The sequence below is a fragment of the Oncorhynchus nerka genome, linkage group LG8 (assembly GCF_034236695.1).
Source record: "Oncorhynchus nerka isolate Pitt River linkage group LG8, Oner_Uvic_2.0, whole genome shotgun sequence".
Lineage (NCBI taxonomy): Eukaryota > Metazoa > Chordata > Actinopteri > Salmoniformes > Salmonidae > Oncorhynchus > Oncorhynchus nerka.
The window spans coordinates 64,083,510-64,111,009 of record NC_088403.1 but is presented as its reverse complement, the minus strand read 5'-3'; the positions used below and the strand labels follow the sequence as shown (position 1 = coordinate 64,111,009).

Sequence of the window (27,500 nt, the reverse complement as noted above, 5' to 3'; positions counted from 1 at the left end):
TCTCCCTCTCTCTCTCCCTCTCGCTCTCCCCCCCCTCACTCTCTCTCTCACTCTACCCTCCAGGCCCTACTATGGAGTCTGGGCTCCGGCAATTTCCTTTTACCCAGTTAGGCTACGCTTCATAACAAACTTGACATATACATTTATCCCATCCCCAGCCTCACAGAGCAGGCTGTTTGGCAATTTAGTAAAAGAGGCATTCCTGTCATAAAATTAGCAACGCCACATTACTGAATTGGATTTTGGGTTGTTGTTGTTGTCGTCGAAAGCAGTGGCAGTTGTCGCCGTGGCGTCAGGCGCTTAAAGTCCTTAGTAGACTCTTTGTTCTGTGTTCAAGGATAATAAAAAAAACTGTCAAAACTCGACCCAAAGCATTGAAGAGACAATATAAAAATAATGCCTGCATTTAAGGGGAATAAAGGACAAAACAATATGGAAATTGTCTACTAAAGCTATTCAGCGGAATGTGATATCTTCGTAGTGTTGAATTATTTACAAAAAGTACTATGTCAGTGAGAGAACATGTTGTATCTCTGACAATAAAAAAAAGCTTTGCGTTGTTATAGGTTCCCCAATAAAAACATACACTAATAATCATCATTTATTTAAAGCGCTGTAAAGCAACAACAACAACAACTGTTCTAAAAACAACAACATGAATCATTATGAGGTCATCGGTCAAGAGACTGAAGGTTGAGAAAGTTCATGGCTTGGTTGAGGAGGTCAAAGGGGAGAGAAGGCAGCTGCTGGTAGCACGCCGTCATCACGTTGTCTCACAATCCACACCTTCTGTAGTAGAGATGAAGTTAGAGTTTTTCTACTAGCTGCTGGACTAGTAGCTAGCTAGCTCCTACCAAATTGCAGCCCCCATTTGGCCGCTAGAAAGCACATCATACTTCAATGGTAATTTAGGAGAAGTCTTATAACTTAGTCCTCCATACAGTCATGGTCATCTGTCATCGCTCTACACCGGCTTCTCTCCATCCCCAACCTCCGAACAATAGGCATAATCAAATCAAAAGAAGTTTGAGATTTATGCTAATGCTAGCCAGCTAACTTTAGCTAGCTAGCTAACCAAAAACCAACCGCCAACTTGAGGTCTTGAAAACGTGCTGGATTCAAACTATTCGACTGTAATAATAAGCTAAATCAATAGTTAATTAGTAAAACAAAAGGTTTGTAGGGTAAAATGCTAAAAATGGTATATATTGACAAAATGTACACAAACTCTCTCCCTTAGGTTTCCAAGAAAACAGTCACCAGACTTCTAGAACCCCCCGATCAATCAGTCACCAGACTTCTAGACCCCCCGATCAATCAGTCACCAGACTTCTAGAACGCCCCAATCAATCAGTCACCAGACTTCTAGAACCCCCATCAATCAGTCAAGACAATCCCGATCAATCAGTCACCAGACTTCTAGACCCCCCGATCAATCAGTCACCAGACTTCTAGAACCCCCCAATCAATCAGTCACCAGACTTCTAGAACCCCCCCATCAATCAGTCACCAGACTTCTAGACCCCCCCGATCAATCAGTCACCAGACTTCTAGAACCCCAATCAATCAGTCACCAGACTCAATCAATCAATCAGTCAGACTTCTAGAACCCCCCGATCAATCAGTCACCAGACTTCTAGACCCCGCCCCACCCCGATCAATCAGTCACCAGGCTCCTATATGGGGGGGGGGATTGTGTGTCTCTGCGTGTGTGTGTTTGTGTGTGTGTGGTTGGTTGGTTGGTTAAGAGCGGGGTAGTCAGCGAACGATGATGATGCACTAGTATTTAACACCAGGGTCCTTGAAGAACACAAACTACAGCAGCAACAAGGTAATAAAAATAATTTATTTTATACGCCAACTTTCAACTGCACAGCCAATCTGAGCTCTGCAATAAAGAGAAACTATGCTTTGAAAGGAGAATGACATCGTTAATTTCAAGTCTTAGTGTGTGTGTGTGTGTGTGTGTGTGTGTGTGTGTGTGTGTGTGTGTGTGTGGAAAGAACCAGACTTTCTTTTCATCATTCCCGAGGACTCATCTAGTGAAGATTACTAGTTCAAATAAAGATTAGGTTGTAATCATACCAGATTAATTCTCTGCAATGTCTGTGTAACATACACTATATAACCAAAAGTATGTGGACACCTGCTCGTCGAACATCTCAGTCCATAATCATGGGCATTAAAATGGAGTTGGTCCCCTTTGCTGCTATAACAGCCTCCACTCTTCTGGGAAGGATAACCAATAGATGATGGAACATTGCTGCAGGGACTTGCTTCCATTCAGCCACAAAAGCATTAGTGAGGTTGGGCACTGAAGTTGGACGATTAGGCCTGGCTCATGGTTGCTGTTCTAATTCATCCCAAAGGTGTTCGATGGGGTTGAAGTCAGGGCTCTGTGCAGGCCAGTCAAGTTCTTCCACACCGATCTCGACAAACCCTTTCTGTACGGGACCTCGCTTTGTGCACTGGGAAATTGTCTTGCTGAAACAGGAAAGGGCCTTATCCAAACTGTTGCCTCAAAGTTGGAAGCACAGAATCATCTAGAATGTCATTGTATGCTGTAGTGTTAAGATTTGCATTCACTGGAACTAAGGGGCCCAAACCATGAAAATCAGCCCCAGAACATTATTCCTCCTCCACCAAACTTTACAGTTGTCACTATGCATTCGGCCAGATAGCGTTCTCCTGGCATCTGACAAATCCAGATTTGTCCGTCTAACTGCCAGATGGTGAAGCGTGATTCATCACTCTAGAGAAAGCGTTTCCACTGCTCCAGAGTCCAATGGCGGCAAACTTCTCCAGCCGACACCATGAGCAATGTCAAGGGATCTTAGGCTTATGTGTGGGCTGCTCGGCCATGGAAAGCCATTTTATGAAGCCCCCTGACGAACAGTTCTTGCACTGACGTTGCTTCCAGAGGCAGTTTGGAACTCGGTAGCGAGCGTTGCAACCGAGGACAGAGGATTTTTACACGCCATGTGCTTCAGCACTCGGCAGTCCTGTTCTGTGAGATTGTGTGGCCTACCACTTCATGGCTGAGCCATTGTTGTTCCAAGACGTTTCCACTTCACAATAACAGCACTTACAGTTGACCGAGGCAGCTCTAGCAGGGCAGAAATATGACGAACTGACTTGTTGGAAAGGTGCTATCCTATGACGGTGCCTGGTTGAGAGTCACTGATCTCTTCAGTGAGGCCATTCTACTGCCAGTGTTTGTCTATGGAGATTGCATTGCCGTGTGCTCGATTTTATACACCTGCCAGCAACGAGTGTGGAAGAAATAGCCAAATCTAATCATTTAAATGGGTATTTTGTATATACAGTACAATGTGTCTGTATGGGAAGCGATTTATTTCACAACCTTGTCTTTTCACTATCCACTACATTTACTTTCAAGCCACTGCTGGACTAATCAATAAAAGCAGTGATATTGTATGAAAGGTATTTGTTGGAGTCGACAGAGGTGGAGGGTAGAGTATTGTGAAATGTGCTTGAAGTCGATTGCATATCTGAGAAAGCACACCGACATCTCCCCTCTCTCTTTAGCTTTCTCCCAGCCCTCTGATTTTAATCATGACAGTGACTGAATGCCATAAAACTGCACCAAAGAAAAGCAGAAGCCCAGCTCTGTTCAGAGAGACTGGATGAAGTCTGGATTTTCCATTTTCATGTTATAGAATAAGAAGTTGACACTTGGAAGGTAGAGTCAATAGTTTTTTTGTGTTTTTCTTTAACAGATACGCTATCTCTAGTGTAGGATAATATAGAGGCTTTCCTTTCCCGAGACCAGTCTATATCGACTCATTTATACCATCCTTTTTTTCTGAGGTCCTTTTGAACCAACCTTTTCTCTCCATATGCTTTGTGTATAGTCCAAGGGATTTGCTCCCCTTTTAAGTCTTAAGCCCCTTGACCTTTCAAATGAAACAAGTGTTTAACAATAACCAGAGAAATATGAACTCAGGCAAACACAAAAGAACAACTCGTCCGTGTGATAACCAAATGAACAAACGCCACGTCCAACTTCCCCATAAGCTGGGCTTTAAAGCATCACAGGGGGTTGTGTGGCCGGCAGAAATATGTGTTCCAGATGAGGTGCATTTACATCCGTCAGGGTGGGAAGTCTAAATTTTAAAGCCGTAATCCTGGAGTAGAAGAGCGTGAGCGTGACAATGAACCGTTTGACAACGGTGTCAGGGAAGGGGAAAAGAGACAATGTTTGTGGCCACCTTCTTATACACTACCTCTCTGGCCTGGTAACGTGTTTGGAGTGCTGGTACTGGCAGGCATGGGCTGCATCCTAAATGGCACCCTATTCCCTATTTAGTGCACTATTTATTTTATTTTATACCTAGGCCCTGGTCAAAAGCAGTGCACTACACAGGGAATAGGGTGCAATTTGGGACAGATCTATGGTTATAATAGGTTTTAGTTTAGCAGCTGGCAAGCACATGATCTTAACGCTCTGGGGAAGCAGATAGCTTTTTGGAGTGGATCGGGTACTGTGATGTCATTTAATGCTCTGGGGAAACAGATAGCTTTTTGGAGTGGATCGGGTACTGTGATGTCATTTAATGCTCTGGGGAAACAGATAGCTTTTTGGAGTGGATCGGGTACTGGGATTTCATTTAATGCTCTGGGGAAATAGATAGCTTTTTGGAGTGGATCGGGTACTGTGATGTCATTTAATGCTCTGGGGAAACAGATAGCTTTTTGGAGTGGATCGGGTACTGTGATGTCATTTAATGCTCTGGGGAAACAGATAGCTTTTTGGAGTGGATCGGGTACTGTGATGTCATTTAATGCTCTGGGGAAACAGATAGCTTTTTGGAGTGGATCGGGTACTGTGATGTCATTTAATGCTCTGGGGAAATAGATAGCTTTTTGGAGTGTTTCAGGCACTGGGATTTCATTTTATTTCTGCTAGATAGTGGATGGTAAGAAAATACAATAGAGTACCCCAGTATGAGTCATAATACCCATAAAACCTAGCGGTAAAACAAGGAAATAGTTCATTCATTCATCCATTCATTTTTGTATTTACCCCCTCCCAAAAAATGAAATGAAAATTAGTTGCTAATGTGGCTGTCATAAAGAACTACAAATGCAATGATGATCTGGACGAGACTGCAGAATCGAGGCATAGGTAAGAATCTCTGGATTAACTATCTAATGTTAGCTAAATGTAAGATGGAATAAATTGCTACCTTTCTTTAAATGGGCAATTCTGTGAACTGTCTAGTGCAAGTTTTAAATTGACACAATACCTGTTAGCAAAGTTGTTTTTCTTTACCCCCTTTTTCTGCCCAATTTCATGGTATCCAATTATTAGTAGTTACTGTCTTGTCTCATCGCTACAACTCCCGTACGGGCTCGGGAGAGACGAAGGTCAAGAGCCATGCAACCCAACCAAGCCGCACTGCTTCTTAACACCAACACTTTAACACTTAACATCCAACCCGGAAGCCAGCCGGTGTCAGCTAGAGATGATGTGTAGGAGCTTGAAGGGATTTGTAGTCTTGAATGATGTCTACTTTGATGGGATTTGTAGTCTTGCATGATGTCTACTTTGATGGGATTTGTAGTCTTGCATGATGTCTACTTTGAAGGGATTTGTAGTCTTGCATGATGTCTACTTTGATGGGATTTGTAGTCTTGCATGATGTCTACTTTGATGGGATTTGTAGTCTTGCATGATGTCTACTTTGAAGGGATTTGTAGTCTTGCATGATGTCTACTTTGATGGGATTTGTAGTCTTGCATGATGTCTACTTTGATGGGATTTGTAGTCTTGCATGATGTCTACTTTGATGCTAATTAACATTTTAGAATCTGGGAGTAAATAGAGCTGAATATTTAGATAAAACTCACCTTGTCTGAGAGAGATTTACACGGTTGTCATAATGTCATGCCAGTGTAAGCCTACATGAAACACAGCCCTTATTTTAAGGGTTTCGTAAATTTCCCTACTGGAAAAAATGAATGGTGGAAAAACTATTGGGACCCTTTCCCTGTTTGACCACCGGGATTTATGGGTATTATGACACCTCCACCGTGGGGCTCTATACGTTAATGTTTTAGAGTCACTGGGGGTGAAAAACAGTTAGAAAACACCATGGGAGAAGGATTGGACTTCTTCATTGTAGTCAAGAGAAATGTAGGAAAATCCAACAACAGTGTAGGATATGCGACACAGGGATTCATCATTAGCTATATCAGAGATTATTACTTCTTGATTGGGACTGCTCGATACAGCCCAATGACAAGAGGAGGTCAAATCTTTCATTTAAAAGGCTTGCTACATGTCCAGTTTCTATCTTTCAACCATACTAAATATTCAAGGTGGATTATTCAAAGTGTTTGGAAATGGCACCCCACTTCACAAATGGCATTTTCCAATGTATTATTCATTTTCCATTTTATATTACTGAATTTATGCAAATGTTCACAAATAATTCATATACTGTACATATATAAAGTAATGGGATCTAGTTGTGTAACGGTTCTCTTGTGGTGAAGGAGAGTCGGACCAAAATGCGGCGTGTAGATTGCGATCCATGTTTAATGAACAAACGTAACACGAATCTAAATACAAAACTACAAAACAATAAACGTAGCGAAAACCGAAACAGCCTAATACTGGTGCACATACACACAGCACAAGGACAAGGACATCAAGACACTAAGGACAATCACCCACAAAACCCAACACAAAACAGGCTACCTAAATATGGTTCCCAATCAGAGACAATGACTAACACCTGCCTCTGATTGAGAACCATATCAGGCCAAACATAGAAATAGACAAACCAGACACACAACATAGAATGCCCACCCAGCTCACTTCCTGACCAACACTAAAACAAGGAAAACACATACGAACGATGGTCAGACCGTGACAAGTTGTGACTTCAAATCGCCCAGAAGCAATGTGTCCTTCCTTCAAGCCTCTCAGATGCCTACAAAACCAACAACATGTTCTTCATCGCAACATAGTAAGGCTTATTCTCATATCATAAGGCTTATTCTCATATCATAAGGCTTATTCTCACAGAGTAAGGCTTATTCTCATATCATAAGGCTTATTCTCATATCATAAGGCTTATTCTCACATCATAAGGCATATTCTCCTATCAAAAGGCTTATTCTCACATCATAAGGCTTATTCTCATATTGTAAGGCTTATTCTCATATCATAAGGCTTATTCTCACAGAGTAAGGCTTATTCTCATAGTGTAAGGCTTATTCTCATATCATAAGGCTTATTCTCACAGAGTAAGGCTTATTCTCATATCAAAAGGCTTATTCTCATATCATAAGGCTTATTCTCACATCATAAGGCAAGTTGTGACTTCAAATCGCCCAGAAGCAATGTGTCCTTCCTTCAAGCCTCTCAGATGCCTACAAAACCAACAACATGTTCTTCATCGCAACATAGTAAGGCTTATTCTCATATCATAAGGCTTATTCTCATATCATAAGGCTTATTCTCACAGAGTAAGGCTTATTCTCATATTGTAAGGCTTATTCTCATATTGTAAGGCTTATTCTCATATCGTAAGGCTTATTCTCACATCATAAGGCTTATTCTCATATCGTAAGGCTTATTCTCATATCGTAAGGCTTATTCTCATATCGTACGGCTTAGGCTTATTCTCATATCGTAAGGCTTATTCTCATATCGTAAGGGTTATTCTCACATCATAAGGCTTATTCTCATATTGTAAGGCTTATTCTCATATCGTAAGGCTTATTCTCACATCATAAGGCTTATTCTCATATAGTAAGGCTTATTCTCATATCATAAGGCTTATTCTAACATAGTAAGGCTTATTCTCATATCATAAGGCTTATTCTAACAGAGTAAGGCTTATTCTCACATAGTAAGGCTTATTCTCATATCTTAAGGCTTATTCTCACAGAGTAAGGCTTTTTCTCATATCATAAGGCTTATTCTCACAGAGTAAGGCTTATTCTCATATCATAAGGCTTATTCTCACAGAGTAAGGCTTATTCTCATATAGTAAGGCTTATTCTCACAGAGTAAGGCTTATTCTCATATCATAAGGCTTATTCTAACATAGTAAGGCTTATTCTCATATCATAAGGCTTATTCTCATATCATAAGGCTTATTCTCACAGAGTAAGACTTATTCTCATATCATAAGGCTTATTCTCATATCATAAGGCTTATTCTCATATCATAAGGCTTATTCTAACATAGTAAGGCTTATTCTCATATCATAAGGCTTATTCTCACAGAGTAAGGCTTTTTCTCATATCATAAGGCTTATTCTCACAGAGTAAGGCTTATTCTCATATCATAAGGCTTATTCTCACAGAGTAAGGCTTATTCTCATATCATAAGGCGTATTCTCATATCATAAGGCTTATTCTCATATCATAAGGCTTATTCTCACAAAGTAAGGCTTATTCTCATATCATAAGGCTTATTCTCATATCATAAGGCTTATTCTCATATCATAAGGCTTATTCTAACAGAGTAAGGCTTATTCTCACATAGTAAGGCTTATTCTAACATAGTAAGGCTTTTTCTCATATCATAAGGCTTATTCTCACAGAGTAAGGCTTATTCTCATATCATAAGGCTTATTCTCACAGAGTAAGGCTATTCTCATATCATAAGGCTTATTCTCACAGAGTAAGGCTTATTCTCATATCATAAGGCTTATTCTCACAGAGTAAGGCTTATTCTCATATCATAAGGCTTATTCTCACAGAGTAAGGCTTATTCTCATATCATAAGGCTTATTCTCATATCATAAGGCTTATTCTCATATCATAAGGCTTATTCTCACAAAGGAAGGCTTATTCTCATATCATAAGGCTTATTCTCATATCATAAGGCTTATTCTCATATCATAAGGCTTATTCTCATATCATACGGCTTATTCTAACATAGTAAGGCTTATTCTCATATCATAAGGCTTATTCTCATATCATAAGGCTTATTCTCACAGAGTAAGGCTTATTCTCATACCATAAGGCTTATTCTCATATCATAAGGCGTATTCTCATATCATAAGGCTTATTCTAACACAGTAAGGCTTATTCTCATATCATAAGGCTTATTCTCACAGAGTAAGGCTTATTCTCATATCATAAGGCTTATTCTCATATCATAAGGCTTATTCTCATATCATAAGGCTTATTCTAACATAGTAAGGCTTATTCTCATATCATAAGGCTTGTTCTCATATCATAAGGCTTATTCTCACATAGTAAGGCTTATTCTCATATTATAAGGATTATTCTAACATAGTAAGGCTTATTCTCATATCATAAGGCTTATTCTCACATAGTAAGGCTTATTCTCATATCATAAGGCTTATTCTCACATAGTAAGGCTTATTCTCATATTATAAGGCTTATTCTAACATAGTAAGGATTATTCTCATATCATAAGGCTTATTCTCATATCATAAGGCTTATTCTCACAAAGTAAGGCTTATTCTCATATCATAAGGCTTATTCTCATATCATAAGGCTTATTCTAACATAGTAAGGCTTATTCTCATATCATAAGGCTTATTCTCATATCATAAGGCTTATTCTCACAAAGTAAGGCTTATTCTCATATCATAAGGCTTATTCTCATATCATAAGGCTTATTCTAACATAGTAAGGCTTATTCTAACATCATACGGCTTATTCTAACATAGTAAGGCTTATTCTCATATCATAAGGCTTATTCTCATATCATAAGGCTTATTCTAACATAGTAAGGCTTATTCTCATAGGATTGAGATATCTTGTTTTCTTCTTTCTCTGTTTCTTTGGCAGATAAACATGATTTGAGTTGGTGATTAAATTGCGTGTGGGCCTTAGCTATAGCTATAGATAATGCCTTTGCCCACAGATCAATAGTTCAATAGTTCAAACTTAATGGGTCTGAATCTATGCCTATTTACTTGCTTGGTCAATCCTAGTGGGTCAAACTCTGGCTATCTGACTCACTAAATAGACATCATCAATGGATTACTTGGTTGTTGTATGGTATATTTTATTTAACGAGGCAAGTATGTTAAGAACAAAATCTTATTTACAATAATGGCCTACCGGGGAAGAGTGGGTTAACTGCCTTGTTCAGGGGCAGAACGACATATTTTTACCTTGTCAGCTCGGGGGATTCGATCCAGCAACCTTTCGGTTACTGGCCCAACGCTGCCGCCCCTTTGTATGAGCGGCTCAACACATGTATGTTTTATCTAGACACGTTTACATGTTCCTAATATAATCCATGGACTCATGCACAAATTTCATATGATGAATTATAACCGACAGACATCCTTTCAACTGAAGATACTTTTTGATGGACAATTAAGCCGGTCATTTTACCTAAGCGCATCTTTCTGACAACCGGGAAACAGGGGCTGGGGCTGGGGTTGGGCTCGCGGTCTTAATCAGATCCATTTCTTGTTTTGATGCGTGCGCCGCTCCGGAGTCAAAGCAGAGAGAGCGAGGGGAATCAGTGCGAGCGACGAACGGGAGGACGGATAACGGTACCGAGGACAACAGGGATGTACAGCAAACATAGGCAGAAAAATGCCCAAATATCACCGGCACAATGTGGACGTTCGCTTATTATGTTGTCTTTGCTACTACTGAATGGCATACTGGAAAGTGCAAACGGAGATACCCGAGTACAAGGTAAAGACAAAAAAGAAAGGCACTCGCCTTTGTAGCATAGCCTACTTACAAAGTTATTTTCCTCTTTTCCGTCTACCAGTTGCATGTCGTGTGGCAGCACCCGAGCATTGTTGATAAGACGTTTGCTTTCGTGATAGAAAACACACGACTGGATCTATTTCTTGTTATTTTGTTGACGTGTTCTGTTTGTGTCCAACTCCTGTGTTTTTAAAACGTGACGACGAACTGAAGGCTAATGTCAGCGATCCAACTTCCCTCGGAGTGGTTTGAATTCTACAGTATAATGTCCATAAAAGGAAGAGCATTGAGACGAGTAGCTTATATTGAATAAGGTAGTACAATGTGGCCGTTATGGTTATAACCACGCCAACACCTTATTAATGACACCATGTTTATTTTTATAAAAGTGGCAACTCATAAAAAATATTCTAGTTGTTTGAAAGTGACTTGTCCTTTTTAGGTGATAATAGATATTTTGAACTTCGCTGATACTGACTTGAAAGAGTATTTGGACTCGGAGTCCAATACTGCGTATTAAATATCCTGAAATGTACCATAACGTTTTATGGAATATGTACAGTTATATCACAATTATTCCTACAGTAAATTTTTTTTTTTAAATCACACTGAGAGTCATATCATTGAACTGCACCAGGTCAATAGATGCAAATGAGCTATATTCAATCAAATCCTGCATGATGATTTCCAGGAAAATGCAGTCCGGTTTAATTTTAGTTCACGCTGAGTAGCCCATATGAATGTAATGTCTGTATTATTTCAGTGCATGAGGAATGCAGTTTCTTAACACGCAGCTCAAACCTGGTTAAAGTACAACTGGCATTATTTCTGTATTTTGAAAGTTAGATATATTGAAAACGTGTTTGCACGACATGCAAAACATTTTGGGATTATATCAACAATGGACGACTGAAACCAATACCGAAATATATTTTTTGGGGGCTGGAATTTACCTTGAACTTTTTTACTGCAGTGGGCTAAGTCAGGGTCACACAGAGTGTTTCTTGGTAGTCTTAAACAAATCTACTTTGAAACAACAGTATCCACCTCACACACATGGTTATGAGCTTTAAAAAAGGAAGACACATGTACCATGTCAGATATAGAATTGAAATATATGACATTTTGAGTTTGAACAATGAATATTCATCACAGAAGACTGAAATATAACAACACTGTTTGACATAGAAACACTGTATTTTCATCCGTTTTTAAATAAATAAAAAATATAATGTTGATTAATGATTAAATTATGAAAAATATGAATAACATTCCACCCATGAGGCCACTAGGACTTTTGACTGCAGGAAAGAGAAACTGGGTTTGACTGAATGACACCTTTTCTATAACTGTTTAGATTACTATTGGTTTGGTTCCAGATAAGGCGAGGCAATATGGCCTAAAAATCAGATCTAGATTTTCTCACATTTATGGCTGATTCACGATGTATATCTTGATTTAAAAAAAAAAAAAAATCTCAAAATAAGCGCTGTTGTAGAATTCCAGGTAAAATACGCTGCATTTCAAACAGTCAGCTATAATCTAATGAGTTCAGGGCTTGTGAAGGTGGGGCGGCAGGGTAGCCTAGTGGTTAGAGCGCTGGACTAGTAACTGGAATAGTTGCAAGTTCAAACCCCTGAGCTGACAAGGTACAAATGTCGTTCTGCCCCTGAACAGGCAGTTAACCCACTGTTCCTAGGCTGTCATTGAAAATGAGAATTTGTTCTTAACTGACTGGTTAAATAAAGGTAAAAAAAAAAAAGTTATACCACGGCTAAATTTAAGCCTTCCACATCCATAAGACCCACTAATAATTTAAATAATAAACATAAATAGTTTTAACTACTTTTGTTTTCAATAATCCCTGATCTGGCTTTCAAATCTATTTTTTTGTTTGTTACAAATGTAACTATAACCATGCAGAATGCAAAATCACTAATACTGTCTTACTTCTTATAGCAGGCATTAGGCTATAGACAATAAACACAGGGCACAGCAACGATCTCTAAAGCCCACATGCTAGTGATTAGGGGTGGCAGGTAACCTAGTGGTTAGAGTGGAGGGGCGGCAGGTAACCTAGTGGTTAGAGTGGAGGGGCGGCAGGTAACCTAGTGGTTAGAGTGGAGGGGGTTAGAGTGGAGGGGCGGCAGGTAACCTAGTGGTTAGAGTGTAGAGGTGGCAGGTAACCTAGTGGTTAGTTAGGTAACCTAGTGGTTAGGTGGAGGGTGGCAGGTAACCTAGTGGTTAGAGTGGAGGGCGGCAGGTAACCTAGTGGTTAGAGTGGAGGGGTGGCAGGTAACCTAGTGGTTAGAGTGGAGGGGCGGCAGGTAACCTAGTGGTTAGAGTGTAGAGGTGGCAGGTAACCTAGTGGTTAGAGTGGAGGGGTGGCAGGTAACCTAGTGGTTAGAGTGTAGAGGTGGCAGGTAACCTAGTGGTTAGTGTAGTAACCTAGTGGTTAGAGTGTAGAGGTGGCAGGTAACCTAGTGGTTAGAGTGGAGGGGCGGCAGGTAACCTAGTGGTTAGAGTGGAGGGGCGGCAGGTAACCTAGTGGTTAGAGTGTTGGACTAGTAACCGAAAGGCTGCAAGATCGGATGCCTGAGCTGACAAGGTAAAATTCAGTCATTCTGCCCCCTGAACAGGCAGTTAACCCACTGTTCCTGGTAACTGAAAGATTGCTAGATTGAATCCCTGAGCTGACAAGGTAAAAATCTGTCATTCTGCCCCTGAACAAGGCAGTTAACCCACTGTTCCTAGGCTGTCATTAAAAATAAGAATTTGTTCTTAACTGACTTGCCTCGTCAAATAAAGTAAAAATAATTATCCAGATTATCTTTATATTTCAAGTTTAGCCAACTTGGATCTATTTAGTAGCTAACAAGGTTGAACAGTTGCATTGTTATGAACACACCCTTCTGTCTCCACCTGTTTGAAAAGCATGTTAGCCTGTCCACTTTGTTCAGATGTTGAAATCAAGTGGCCCACCTTATTTCTCAGAATGAGAACGAGTTGCCAATTCCTAATATTAATTGTGTTTTATGATTGTTCGACATTTATAAAACACAGACTAGGCAGCTAGTATAACAGACTGACTAAAATGCTGTACGTGGTACCCCAAAGCTGCTCGCGACAAACTGACCATTCATTTCTCAGAATCGATGTTCATTTATACTCTCATTTAAGTAGTGTCTGCTCTGCGCACAATTTGAGTAGTCGAGACATAAAAAATGATATCAGGCAGGGGGAGGGGATTGGTGTGTAAACCATAGAGGAAGATGTGATCTCTTAACATGGTTGGTGTGAGAGGCAGGGGGAGGGGCTTGGTGTGTAAACCATAGAGGAAGATGTGACCTCTTAACATGGTTGGTGTGAGAGGCAGGGGGAGGGGCTTGATGTGTAAACCAAGGAGGAAGATGTGATCTCTTAACATGGTTGGTGTGAGAGGCAGGGGGAGGGGCTTGGTGTGTAAACCATAGAGGAAGATGTGATCTCTTAATAACATGGTTGGTGTGAGAGGCAGGGGGAGGGGCTTGGTGTGTAAACCATAGAGGAAGATGTGATCTCTTAATAACATGGTTGGCGTGAGAGGCAGGGGAGGGGCTTGGTGTGTAAACCATAGAGGAAGATGTGATCTCTTAATAACATGGTTGGCGTGAGAGGCAGGGGGAGGGGCTTGGTGTGTAAACCATAGAGGAAGATGTGATCTCTTAATAACATGGTTGGTGTGAGAGGCAGGGGGAGGGGCTTGGTGTGTAAACCATAGAGGAAGATGTGATCTCTTAATAACATGGTTGACATGAGAGGCAAGGGGAGGGGCTTGGTGTGTAAACCATAGAGGAAGATGTGATCTCTTAATAACATGGTTGGCGTGAGAGGCAGGGGGAGGGGCTTGGTGTGTAAACCATAGAGGAAGATGTGATCTCTTAATAACATGGTTGGCGTGAGAGGCAGGGGGAGGGGCTTGGTGTGTAAACCATAGAGGAAGATGTGATCTCTTAATAACATGGTTGGTGTGAGAGGCAGGGGGAGGGGCTTGGTGTGTAAACCATAGAGGAAGATGTGATCTCTTAATAACATGGTTGGCATGAGAGGCAAGGGGAGGGGCTTGGTGTGTAAACCATAGAGGAAGATGTGATCTCTTAATAACATGGTTGGCGTGAGAGGCAGGGGGAGGGGCTTGGTGTGTAAACCATAGAGGAAGATGTGACACCAGAATTTTCTCCATCTCCTTAGCTATCATAATATAATAACACCGGGCATTCCACTGAATTTAAAACTCGGTCCTCCAGAAAGTGGAGGGCCACACATAGAATGGATTATCTACACTGACCAGCTCATGTTATAGACAGAAGCTTGCTACATGGCAGACCAATCCGAACTCATTTTGTCGGCATGTCCAGCCCATCCATTATCTCAGCCAATCATGGCTAGCGGGAAGGATCCCATATTTTTCCGTGGCTAAACCAACTAGGCTCGTTATTTAACTATTTTATTTGTATTTGTATTTCGAAGACGCATACTTTACAGTTTTTGCGAACTCACTTCACTCACGTGCGTAAGAGGGAGGTTGGCACTGCTGACACATACGCAGATCAAATACACCTCCGGAACGCTGATTCAGCTGTCCTAATCATTCTAAAGATTGCTCAGAAAACCAGTCAGTTAAGAACAAATTCTTATTTTCAATGACGGCCTAGGAACAGTGGGTTAACTGCCTGTTCAGGGGCAGAACGACAGATTTGTACCTTGTCAGCTCGGGGATTTGAAACTTGCAACCTTTCGGTAACTAGTCCAACGCTCTAATCACTAGGCTACCCTGCCGCCTCTACACTCTAACCACTAGGCTACCCTGCCACCTCTACACTCTAACCACTAGGCTACCTGCCGCCTCTACACTCTAACCACTAGGCTACCCTGCCACCTCTACACTCTAACCACTAGGCTACCTGCCGCCTCTACACTCTAACCACTAGGCTACCTGCCACCCCTACACTCTAACCACTAGGCTACCTGCCGCCCCTACACTCTAACCACTAGGCTACCTGCCATCCCTACACTCTAACCACTAGGCTACCTGCCGCCCCTACACTCTAACCACTAGGCTACCCTGCCGCCTCTACACTCTAACCACTAGGCTACCTACCGCCCCTACACTCTAACCACTAGGCTACCTGCCGCCCCTACACTCTAACCACTAGACTACCTGCCGCCCCTACACTCTAACCACTAGGCTACCTGCCAACCCTAGACTACACTCTAACCACTAGGCTACCTGCCGCCCCTACACTCTAACCACTAGGCTACCCCCCCTACACTCTGCCACTAGGCTACCTGCCGCCCCTACACTCTAACCACTAGGCTACCTGCCGCCCCTACACTCTAACCACTAGGCTACCTGCCGCCCCTACACTCTAACCACTAGACTACCTGCCGCCCTACACTCTAACCACTAGGCTACCTGCCGCCCCTACACTCTAACCACTAGGCTACCTGCCGCCCCTACCACTCTAACCACCACTAGGCTACCTGCCTGCCGCCCCTACACTCTAACCACTAGACTACCTGCCGCCCCTACACTCTAACCACTAGGCTACCTGCCGCCCCTACACTCTAACCACTAGACTACCTGCCGCCCCTACACTCTAACCACTAGGCTACCTGCCGCCCCTACACTCTAACCACTAGACTACCTACCGCCCCTACACTCTAACCACTAGACTACCTGCCGCCACACTCTAACCACTAGGCTACCTGCCGCCCTACACTCTATCCACTACACTCTAACCACTAGACTACCTGCCGCCCTAACCACTAGACTACCTACACTCTAACCACTAGACTACCTGCCACCTCTACACTCTAACCACTAGACCCTGCCACCTCTACACTCTAACCACTAGGCTACCTGCCGCCCCTACACTCTAACCACTAGGCTACCTGCCGCCCCTACACTCTAACCACTAGGCTACCTGCTACCTCTAACCACTAGGCTACCTACCGCCCTACACTCTGCCACCCCTACCCCTACACACTCTAACCACTAGACTACCTGCCGCCCCTACACTCTAACCACTAGGCTACCTGCCGCCCCTACACTCTAACCACTAGGCTACCTGCCGCCCCTACACTCTAACCACTAGACTAGGCCCCTACACTCTAACCACTAGACTACCTGCCGCCCCTACACTCTAACCACTAGACTACCTGCCGGCCCTGCCGCCCTACACTCTAACCACTAGGCTACCTGCCGCCCTACACTCTAACCACTAGACTACCTACCTCTAACCACTAGGCTACCTGCCGCCCTACACTCTAACCACTAGGCTACCTGCCGCCCCTACACTCTAACCACTAGGCTACCTGCCGCCCTACACTCTAACCACTAGGCTACCTGCCGCCCCTACACTCTAACCACTAGACTACCTGCCGCCCCTACACTCTAACCACTAGACTACCTGCCGCCCCTACACTCTAACCACTAGACTACCTGCCGCCCTACACTCTAACCACTAGACTAGACTACCTGACTACCTGCCCCTCTACACTCTAACCACTAGGCTACCTGCCGCCCTACACTCTAACCACTAGACTACCTGCCGCCCCTACACTCTAACCACTAGGCTACCTGCCGCCCTACACTCTAACCACTAGGCTACCTGACTACGCCACCTCTACACTCTAACCACTAGACTACCTGCCACCTCTACACTCTAACCACTAGGCTACCTGCCGCCCCTACACTCTAACCACTAGGCTACCCTGCCACTCTAACCACTAGGCTACCTGCCGCCCCTACACTCTAACCACTAGGCTACCTGCCGCCCCTACACTCTAACCACTAGACTACCTGCCGCCTCTACACTCTAACCACTAGTCTACCTGCCGCCCCTACACTCTAACCACTAGACTACCTGCCGCCCCTACACTCTAACCACTAGACTACCTGCCGCCTCTACACTCTAACCACTAGGCTACCTGCCGCCCCTACAGTCTAACCACTAGGCTACCTGCCGCCCCTACACTCTAACCACTAGGCTACCTGCCGCCCCTACACTCTAACCACTAGGCTACCTGCCGCCCCTACACTCTAACCACTAGGCTACCTGCCGCCCCTACACTCTAACCACTAGGCTACCTGCCGCCTCTACACTCTAACCACTAGACTACCTGCCGCCTCTACACTCTAACCACTAGGCTACCCTGCCACCTCTACACTCTAACCACTAGACTACCTGCCGCCTCTACACTCTAACCACTGGACTACCTGCCGCCTCTACACTCTAACCACTAGGCTACCCTGCCACCTCTACACTCTAACCACTAGACTACCTGCTGCCTCTACACTCTAACCACTAGGCTACCTACCCCCCTACACTCTAACCACCAGGCTACCCTTCTTGTTAGCCAACCTATCTCGATCCCCATGCTAACTGTTAACTTTCACTCGACTTCAGCCTACACTTAAGGAGTAAATATCAATAATCTCTTATCCATCATTGTGCTTTTCAAATTGATATCCGCTCAGCAGTTACTTACAACACATATGCCTTGTTTCCGTGCATTTACAGCAAGACCTATTTACAAAGTACCGTATGAGTCCTGCTGTCCACATGCTCTGCCTTTCAGGGCCTCGACTCGGGAACTTGAGTAAGATGTAATGGAATGAGAGCTCTCAGAGAGAGAGCGAAAAGGGGAGAGAAAGTGTTGGTTCGACTGGGGAACTTGAGTAAGATGTAATGGAATGAGAGCTCTCAGAGAGAGAGCGAAAAGGGGAGAGAGAGTGTTGGTTTAACTTCCACGGAAGAGCAGGAGGAGGACGGACGAGTAGGAGGAGGACGGACGAGTAGGAGGCAGACTTCCTCTGAAAAGCTCAACTTCCATTAGTCGCCCGCTCCTATATGTATTTCACCTCTTTTTCTCTCTCCGGCCTTTTGCTAACTACAAATATGCAGTCGGTTTGACCGTAGGTTCCCTCTCCTCAAAGGTTTGATATGTGGACTATAACAAGGCGTCATACCCCTTTTTATCTGCCCACTAATGGAAGCCTTTTTAGTCCGCCCACTAATGAAAGCTCTTTTTAGTCAGCCCACTAATGAAAGCCTTTTTAGTCTGCCCACTAATGAAAGCCTTTTTAGTCTGCCCACTAATGGAAGCATTTTTAGTCCGCCCACTAATGAAAGCCTTTTTAGTCCGCCCACTAATGAAAGCCTTTTTAGTCCGCCCACTAATGAAAGCCTTTTTAGTCCGCCCACTAATGAAAGCTCTTTTAGTCCGCCCACTAATGGAAGCCTTTTTAGTCCGCCCACTAATGGAAGCCTTTTTAGTCCGCCCACTAATGAAAGCCTTTTTAGTCCGCCCACTAATGAAAGCCTTTTTAGTCCGCCCACTAATGAAAGCCTTTTTAGTCCGCCCACTAATGAAAGCCTTTTTAGTCCGCCCACTAATGGAAGCTCTTTTTAGTCCGCCCACTAATGGAAGCCTTTTTAGTCCGCCCACTAATGGAAGCCTTTTTAGTCCGCCCACTAATGGAAGCCTTTTTAGTCCGCCCACTAATGAAAGCCTTTTTAGTCCGCCCACTAATGAAAGCCTTTTTAGTCCGCCCACTAATGAAAGCCTTTTTAGTCCGCCCACTAATGGAAGCTCTTTTAGTCCGCCCACTAATGGAAGCCTTTTTGGTCCACTGTGTGGGATCCTTTTAGTGTCAGTATTCATATCCCAACTGTTATGTTTTATGTATTGATTAGCCACTGTATGTAGGGGAGTTTAACAGTGAGTAGGGGAGTTTAACAGTGAGTAGGGGAGTTGAACAGTGTGTACTGGGGAGTTGAACAGTGTGTAGGGGAGTTTAACAGTGTGTAGGGGAGTTTAACAGTGTGTAGGGGAGTTTAACAGTGTGTAGGGGAGTTGAACAGTGGTAGGGGAGTTGAACAGTGTGTACTGGGGAGTTGAACAGTGTGTAGGGGAGTTGAACAGTGTGTAGGGGACTTGAACAGTGTGTAGGGGAGTTTAACAGTGTGTAGGGGAGTTTAACAGTGTGTAGGGGAGTTTAACAGTGTGTAGGGGAGTTTAACAGTGTGTAGGGGAGTTGAACAGTGTGTAGGGGAGTTTAACAGTGTGTAGGGGAGTTGAACAGTGTGTAGGGGAGTTCAACAGTGTGTAGGGGGGAGTACATACTTAGAAAAAAAGGTGCTATCTAGAACCAAAAAGGGTTCTTCGGCTGTCCCCACCCTTTAAAGAATCCCCTTTGGTTCCAGGTAGAACCATTTCCATAGAGGGTTCTACATGGATCCCAAAAGAGTTCCACCTGGAATTTTAAAAAAAGGGTTCTCCTATGGGGACAGCTTCAGAACCCTTTTGAAACCGTTTATGTTAGAGTGTACCTCTCTTTCTAAAAGCCTTATATCAGGATATGTATCCCACTATGATGCCCCATGCATAGCCTCTATCCCTGTATTTGTTCTCTCGGTTCAGGGAAAGTTTCCAACCACTTGAGAGATGAACTGGATTTCAGCCTTTCTCTTACACAACAGATAATCACAGTATAGCGGTATTGGAGGAGGATGATGTGTCAGTAGTTATTTAAACCATTACCAGGTTATATAACCTGAGCGCTTGAGAGGAGGCTATATTCTCCCATCAATACTATTTTCCCGGTTCCCACTCTGTCAAATTTGGAATAAAGCCACGCGGCTTTACAGCGCCAAACTTTCATAGGTCTTTTTCAGATTGGCTTTGTAGTTTGTTATTACAGTGAGACCAACACATTGCCCTGTAGAGTTGAACCTATCCAGCCATCTTAAGGAAAGTTTCATTGAGAAAAGGAGGTGAGCAAAGAGCCGTGGGCTCTCGTTAAGCAGTGTCAGGGTTGACAAGAAACCACTTTCCCTTTGCAGCACACTTTACTTTGGCTGATGAGTTTTAGCACTTGGATATCATGGATGGCGAGAAGAGAGGCCAGAAGCCAGAAACACCACCTTGTTTACAGGCCCTCTGCATTGACTCTGAGTGGGAGAGTACACTCTGTACCATAGGAGAACCCCTTTTGGTTCCAGGTAGAACCCTTTTTGGTTCCAGGTAGAACACCTTTTGGTTCCAGGTAGAACCCCTTTTGGTTCCAGGTAGAACACCTTTTGGTTCCAGGTAGAACCCTTTTTGGTCCCAGGTAGAACCATTTTGCGTTCCAAGTAGAAAGGGTCCTAGATTGAACCCAAAAGGATTCTACCTTGAACCAAAATAGTTCTACATGGAACCAAAAAGGGTTCTTCAAAGGGTTCTCCTAAGGGGACAGCCAAATAACCCTTTTAGGTTCTAAATAGCACCATGTTTCTAAGCGTGTAGACATGCTGACTCGCTGAGAGAAGCGGGGCTGTCCTCCTGCTCTTTCCGTTCCAAACGGCCTCATTTGTCTGCCAGAGAGAAACGGGGGCTGTTGGAAGATCCATGGCCCGGGGTGGTGGGAATGGAACGCCAGGCAGCAGATCATCCTCCTCTCCTCCCACCACCAGCGCCTCCACACCTCTCCCATCTCCATCCCCTATTCATCCACCATACCCGTCTTCTCCCCCAGCATTTCCTGCCTCACCCCCTAACTCCCCCGACACACACCGTTTCACAGAGAGATCGAGGCAGAGAGACCCAGACAGAGAGACCCAGGCAGAGAGACCCAGACAGAGAGACACAGGCAGAGAGACCCAGACAGAGAGACCCAGGCAGAGAGACCCAGGCAGAGAGATCCAGGCAGAGAAACCCAGACAGAGAGACACAGGCAGAGAGACCCAGGCAGAGAGACACAGGCAGATAAACCCAGATAGAGTGACCCAGGCAGAGAGACCCAGGCAGAGAGACCCAGGCAGAGAGACCCAGATAGAGAGACCCAGGCAGAGAGACCCAGACAGAGAGACCCAGACAGAGAGACCCAGGCAGAGAGACCCAGGCAGAGATATCCAGACAGAGAGACCCAGGCAGAGAGACCCAGGCAGAGAGACCCAGACAGAGAGACCCGACAGAGTGACCCAGACAGAGAGACCCAGGCAGAGAGACCCAGACAGAGAGACCCAGACAGAGAGACCCAGGCAGAGAGAACCAGACAGAGATACCCAGGCAGAGAGACCCAGACAGAGAGACCCAGGCAGAGAGACCCAGACAGAGAGAGAGACCCAGACAGAGAGAGAGACCCAGACAGAGAGACCCAGGCAGAGAGACCCAGACCCAGGCAGAGAGACCCAGACAGAGAGACCCAGAGAGAGAGACCCAGACAGAGAGACCCAGACAGAGAGACCCAGGCAGAGAGACCCAGACAGAGAGACCCAGACAGAGAGACCCAGACAGAGAGACCCAGGCAGAGAGACCCAGACAGAGAGACCCAGGCAGAGAGACCCAGGCAGAGAGACCCAGACAGAGAGACCCAGGCAGAGAGACCCAGACAGAGAGACCCAGACAGAGAGACCCAGGCAGAGAGACCCAGACAGAGAGACCCAGGCAGAGAGACCCAGGCAGAGAGACCCAGACAGAGAGACCCAGACAGAGAGACCCAGAGAGACCCAGACAGAGAGACCCAGACAGAGAGACCAGAGAGACCCAGACAGAGAGACCCAGACAGAGAGACCCAGAGAGAGAGACCCAGGCAGAGAGACCCAGACAGAGAGACCCAGACAGAGAGACCCAGGCAGAGAGACCCAGACAGAGAGACCTAGGCAGAGAGACCCAGACAGAGAGACCCAGACAGAGAGACCCAGACAGAGAGACCTAGGCAGAGAGACCCAGACAGAGAGACCCAGACAGAGAGACCCAGACAGAGAGACCCAGGCAGAGAGACCAGACAGAGAGACCCAGACAGAGAGACCCAGACAGAGAGAGCATGAAAATTGTGGACCGTTATCTGATGCCATTTTGCCAGTAACTCCGTATCAGCGAACATGTTGCTGTGTGCTCTCAGTTCTTTCTCCATGTACGCTGGTTATGCACCTGAGGGAAAGAAGGAGCCAAGGAGAGCCGGGGAGAGGAGAAAAACAACTGGGAACAGTATGGGATTCCGCATGCATGATTTGGAATGGGGCAGTGTAGCGAACAAGACAGGATGAAAGCTACCATTATGTCTTATCGTCTGTTCTGCACTTTGTGCCATACTGATATTGCCGGAAAAAGAGTTGTGTCAAACAATGTGAAAAGGCATGGACATTAGTGTGAAGGATCCAGATCTGAGATAACAAGTTGATTTTCCCCTCAGGAGTTAGTGATACAAATGATCACAAGTTAGTGATACCAATTATCACAAGTTAGTGATACCAATTATCACAAGTTAGTGACCATGGAGCCTCTCTATACAGATACTGTCCATAAGGAAGATGGAATGTTCACACAGTCTGTGGTATTCATCTCTCTCTCTCTCTCTCTCTCTCTCTCTCTCTCTCTCTCTCTCTCTCTCTCTCTCTCTCTCTCTCTCTCACTCTCTCACTCTCTCTCTCTCTGTCTCTCTCTCTCTGTCTGTCTGTCTCTCTCTCTCTCTCTCTCTCTCTCTCTCCCTCTCTCACTCTCTCTCTCTCTCTCTCTCTCTCTTCTATCTCACACGCCGCAGGAAGACCTGTCAGATATATGTCACCTCTCTCATTGTTTTCCCTCTAAAGCCCTTAGCGACAGCTTGCTGGGTTAACAGAGAGACCCAGGCAGAGAGACCCAGGCAGTATCCTCTGGCTTCCTCTCTCTTCCTGCTTCTTCATGGTCCCCTGTGGGACAGAGAGAAAACAGTAAGAGAGAAGTAGAGGGTGATAGGAGAGATAAAACACTGAGAAGTAGAGGGTGATAGAAGAGATAACACACTGAGAGATGTAGAGGGTGACAGAAGAGATAAAACACTGAGAGATGTAGAGGGTGATAGAAGAGATAAAACACTGAGAGATGTAGAGGGTGACAGAAGAGATAAAACACTGAGAGATATAGAGGGTGATAGGAGAGATAACACACTGAGATGTAGAGGGTGATAGGAGAGATAAAACACTGAGATGTAGAGGGTGATAGGAGAGATAAAACACTGAGATGTAGAGGGTGATAGGAGAGATAAAACTCTGAGAGATGTAGAGGGTGATAGAAGAGATAAAACACTGAGAGATGTAGAGGGTGATAGAAGAGATAAAACACTGAGAGATGTAGAGGGTGATAGAAGAGATAAAACACTGAGAGATGTAGAGGGTGATAGGAGAGATAAAACACTGAGATGTAGAGGGTGATAGGAGAGATAACACACTGAGATGTAGAGGGTGATAGGAGAGATAAAACACTGAGAGATGTAGAGGGGGATAGGAGAGATAACACACTGAGAGATGTAGAGGGGGATAGGAGAGATAAAACACTGAGAGATGTAGAGGGTGATAGGAGAGATAAAACACTGAGAGATGTAGAGGGTGATAGGAGAGATAACACTCTGAGAGATGTAGAGGGGGATAGGAGAGATAAAACACTGAGAGATGTAGAGGGTGATAGGAGAGATAACACACTGAGAGATGTAGAGGGTGATAGAAGAGATAAAACACTGAGAGATGTAGAGGGGGATAGGAGAGATAACACACTGAGATGTAGAGGGTGATAGGAGAGATAAAACACTGAGAGATGTAGAGGGTGATAGGAGAGATAAAACACTGAGAGATGTAGAGGGGGATAGGAGAGATAACACACTGAGATGTAGAGGGTGATAGGAGAGATAAAACACTGATAGATGTAGAGGGTGACAGAAGAGATAAAACACTGAGAGATGTAGAGGGTGATAGGAGAGATAAAACACTGAGAGATGTAGAGGGTGATAGGAGAGATAAAACACTGAGAGATGTAGAGGGTGATAGAAGAGATAAAACACTGAGAGATGTAGAGGGTGATAGAAGAGATAAAACACTGAGATGTAGAGGGTGATAGAAGAGATAACACACTGAGAGATGTAGAGGGTGACAGAAGAGATAAAACACTGAGATGTAGAGGGTGATAGAAGAGATAACACACTGAGAGATGTAGAGGGTGACAGAAGAGATAAAACACTGAGAGATGTAGAGGGTGATAGGAGAGATAAAACACTGAGATGTAGAGGGTGATAGAAGAGATAACACACTGAGAGATGTAGAGGGTGACAGAAGAGATAAAACACTGAGAGATGTAGAGGGTGATAGGAGAGATAAAACACTGAGAGATGTGGAGGGTGATAGGAGAGATAAAACACTGAGAGATGTAGAGGGTGATAGGAGAGATAAAACACTGAGAGATGTAGAGGGGGATAGGAGAGATAACACACTGAGATGTAGAGGGTGATAGGAGAGATAAAACACTGAGAGATGTAATAAGAGAGAGAGAGAGGTAGAGAGAGAGAGAGAGAGGGAGCTGGAGAGAGAGAGAGGCAGAGAGGGAGAGAGAGAGGCAGAGAGAGAGAGTGAGAGAGAGAGGGAGCTGGAGAGAGAGAGAGGGAGAGAGAGAGAGAGGCAGATAGAGAGAGGGAGCAGGATAGAGAGAGGGGCAGAGAGAGAGAGAGAGAGGGATCAGAGAGAGAGAGAGGCAGAGAGGGAGCTCGATAGAGAGAGAGAGAGGCAGAGAGAGAGAGGCAGAGAGAGAGAGAGGCAGAAAGAGAGAGAGAGAGAGAGAGAGAGAGAGAGTGAGAGAGAGAGAGGCAGAAAGAGAGAGAGTGAGACAGAGACAGAGAGAGAGAGAGAGTTCATTTTGATTGTTTTTCACTTTATATATTCACTTTATATATTATCTACCTTACTTGCTTTGGCAATGTTAACACATGTTTCCCATGTCAATAAAGCCCTTGAATTGAATTGAATTGAGAGAGAGAGAGGCAGAGACAGACCCCACAGAGCCCCAGGACAGCAACACAATCAGACCCAACCAAATCATGAGAAAACAAAAAGATAATTACTTGACACATTGGAAAGAATTTACCAAAAAACATAACAAACTGGAATGCTATTTGGCCCTAAACAGAGAGTACACAGTGGCAGAATACCTGACCAGTGTGACTGACCCAAAATTATGGAAATCCTTGACTATGTACAGACTCAGTGAGCATAGCCTTGCTATTGAGAAAGGCCACTGTAGGCAGACCTGGCTACACTTCCTAACCTCCTGCCAAATGCACAACCATATTAGAGACACATATTTCCCCTCAGATTACACAGACCCACAAAGAGTTCAAAAACAAGTCCAATCTTGATTAACTCCCATATCTATCGGCGGAAATTCCACAGTGTTCCATCACAGCAGCAAGATTTGTGACCTGTTGCCACAAGAAAAAGGGCAACCAGTGAATAACAAACATTATTGTAAATACAACCTATATTTATATTTATTTATTTTCCCTTTTGTACTTTAACACAGTATATATACATACTATGATATTTGATGTCTTTATTCTTTTGGAACTTTTGTGAGTGTAATGTTTACTGTTAATGTTCTATTTGTTATTTCACTTTTGTTTATTATCTATTTCACTTGCTTTGGCAATGTAAACATATGTTCCCCATGCCAGTAAAGCAACTTGAATTGAAATTGAATTGAGACAGAGAGAGTAGTCAGATGTGTTTAGGTATGTGAGAAACAGGGAGAGAGAGAGAGAGAGTAGTCAGATGTGTTTAGGTATGTGAGAAACAGGGAGAGAGAGAGAGAGAGAGAGTAGTCAGATGTGTTTAGGTATGTGAGAAACAGGGAGAGAGAGAGTAGTCAGATGTGTTTAGGTATGTGAGAAACAGGGAGAGAGAGTAGTCAGATGTGTTTAGGTATGTGAGAAACAGGGAGAGAGAGAGTAGTCAGATGTGTTTAGGTATGTGAGAAACAGGGAGAGAGAGTAGTCAGATGGGTTTAGGTATGTGAGAAACAGGGAGAGAGAGAGAGTAGTCAGATGTGTTTAGGTATGTGAGAAACAGGGAGAGAGAGAAAGTAGTCAGATGTGTTTAGGTATGTGAGAAACAGGGAGAGAGAGAGTAGTCAGATGTGTTTAGGTATGTGAGAAACAGGGAGAGAGAGAGAGAGAGAGTAGTCAGATGTGTTTAGGTATGTGAGAAACAGGGAGAGAGAGTAGTCAGATGTGTTTAGGTATGTGAGAAACAGGGAGAGAGAGAGAGATAGTCAGATGTGTTTAGGTATGTGAGAAACAGGGAGAGAGAGAGTAGTCAGATGTGTTTAGGTATGTGAGAAACAGGGAGAGAGAGAGAGAGAATGAGTCAGATGTGTTTAGGTATGTGAGAAACAGGGAGAGAGAAGAGAGAGTAGTCAGATGTGTTTAGGTATGTGAGAAACAGGGAGAGAGAGAGAGAGTAGTCAGATGTGTTTAGGTATGTGAGAAACAGGGAGAGAGAGAGAGTAGTCAGATGTAGGTCAGATGTGTTTAGGTATGTGAGAAACAGGGAGAGAGAGTAGTCAGATGTGTTTAGGTATGTGAGAAACAGGGAGAGAGAGAGTAGTCAGATGTGTTTAGGTATGTGAGAAACAGATGGAGAGAGAGAGAGAGAGAGTAGTCAGATGTGTTTAGGTATGTGAGAAACAGGGTTTAGAGAGAGAGAGAGAGTAGTCAGATGTGTTTAGGTATGTGAGAAACAGGGAGAGAGAGAGATGAGAGTAGTCAGATGTGTTTAGGTATGTGAGATGTGTTTAGGTATGTGAAAACAGGGAGAGAGAGAGAGTAGTCAGATGTGTTTAGGTATGTGAGAAACAGGGAGAGAGAGAGTAGTCAGATGTGTTTAGGTATAAGTGAGAAACAGGTCAGATCGCTCTGGATAAGAGAGAGACTTAAATAGTCAGATGTAAATTTAGGTATGTGAGAAACAGGGAGAGAGAGA

At 44.0% G+C, this 27,500-nt stretch overlaps 1 protein-coding gene across 1 annotated transcript in view; it reads left to right on the top strand.

Annotated features, from left to right (window-relative positions):
* Positions 1 to 10,458: 10,458 nt before the first annotated feature.
* Positions 10,459 to 27,500, top strand: part of adam19a (ADAM metallopeptidase domain 19a) — a 258,822-nt gene continuing 241,780 nt past the window's right edge. The window contains exon 1 of the mRNA XM_065021977.1: positions 10,459 to 10,674. Within this exon, the coding sequence (XP_064878049.1) occupies positions 10,545 to 10,674 (130 nt within the window). The 5' untranslated portion in view covers positions 10,459 to 10,544. The remainder of the gene's footprint in view (positions 10,675 to 27,500) is intronic.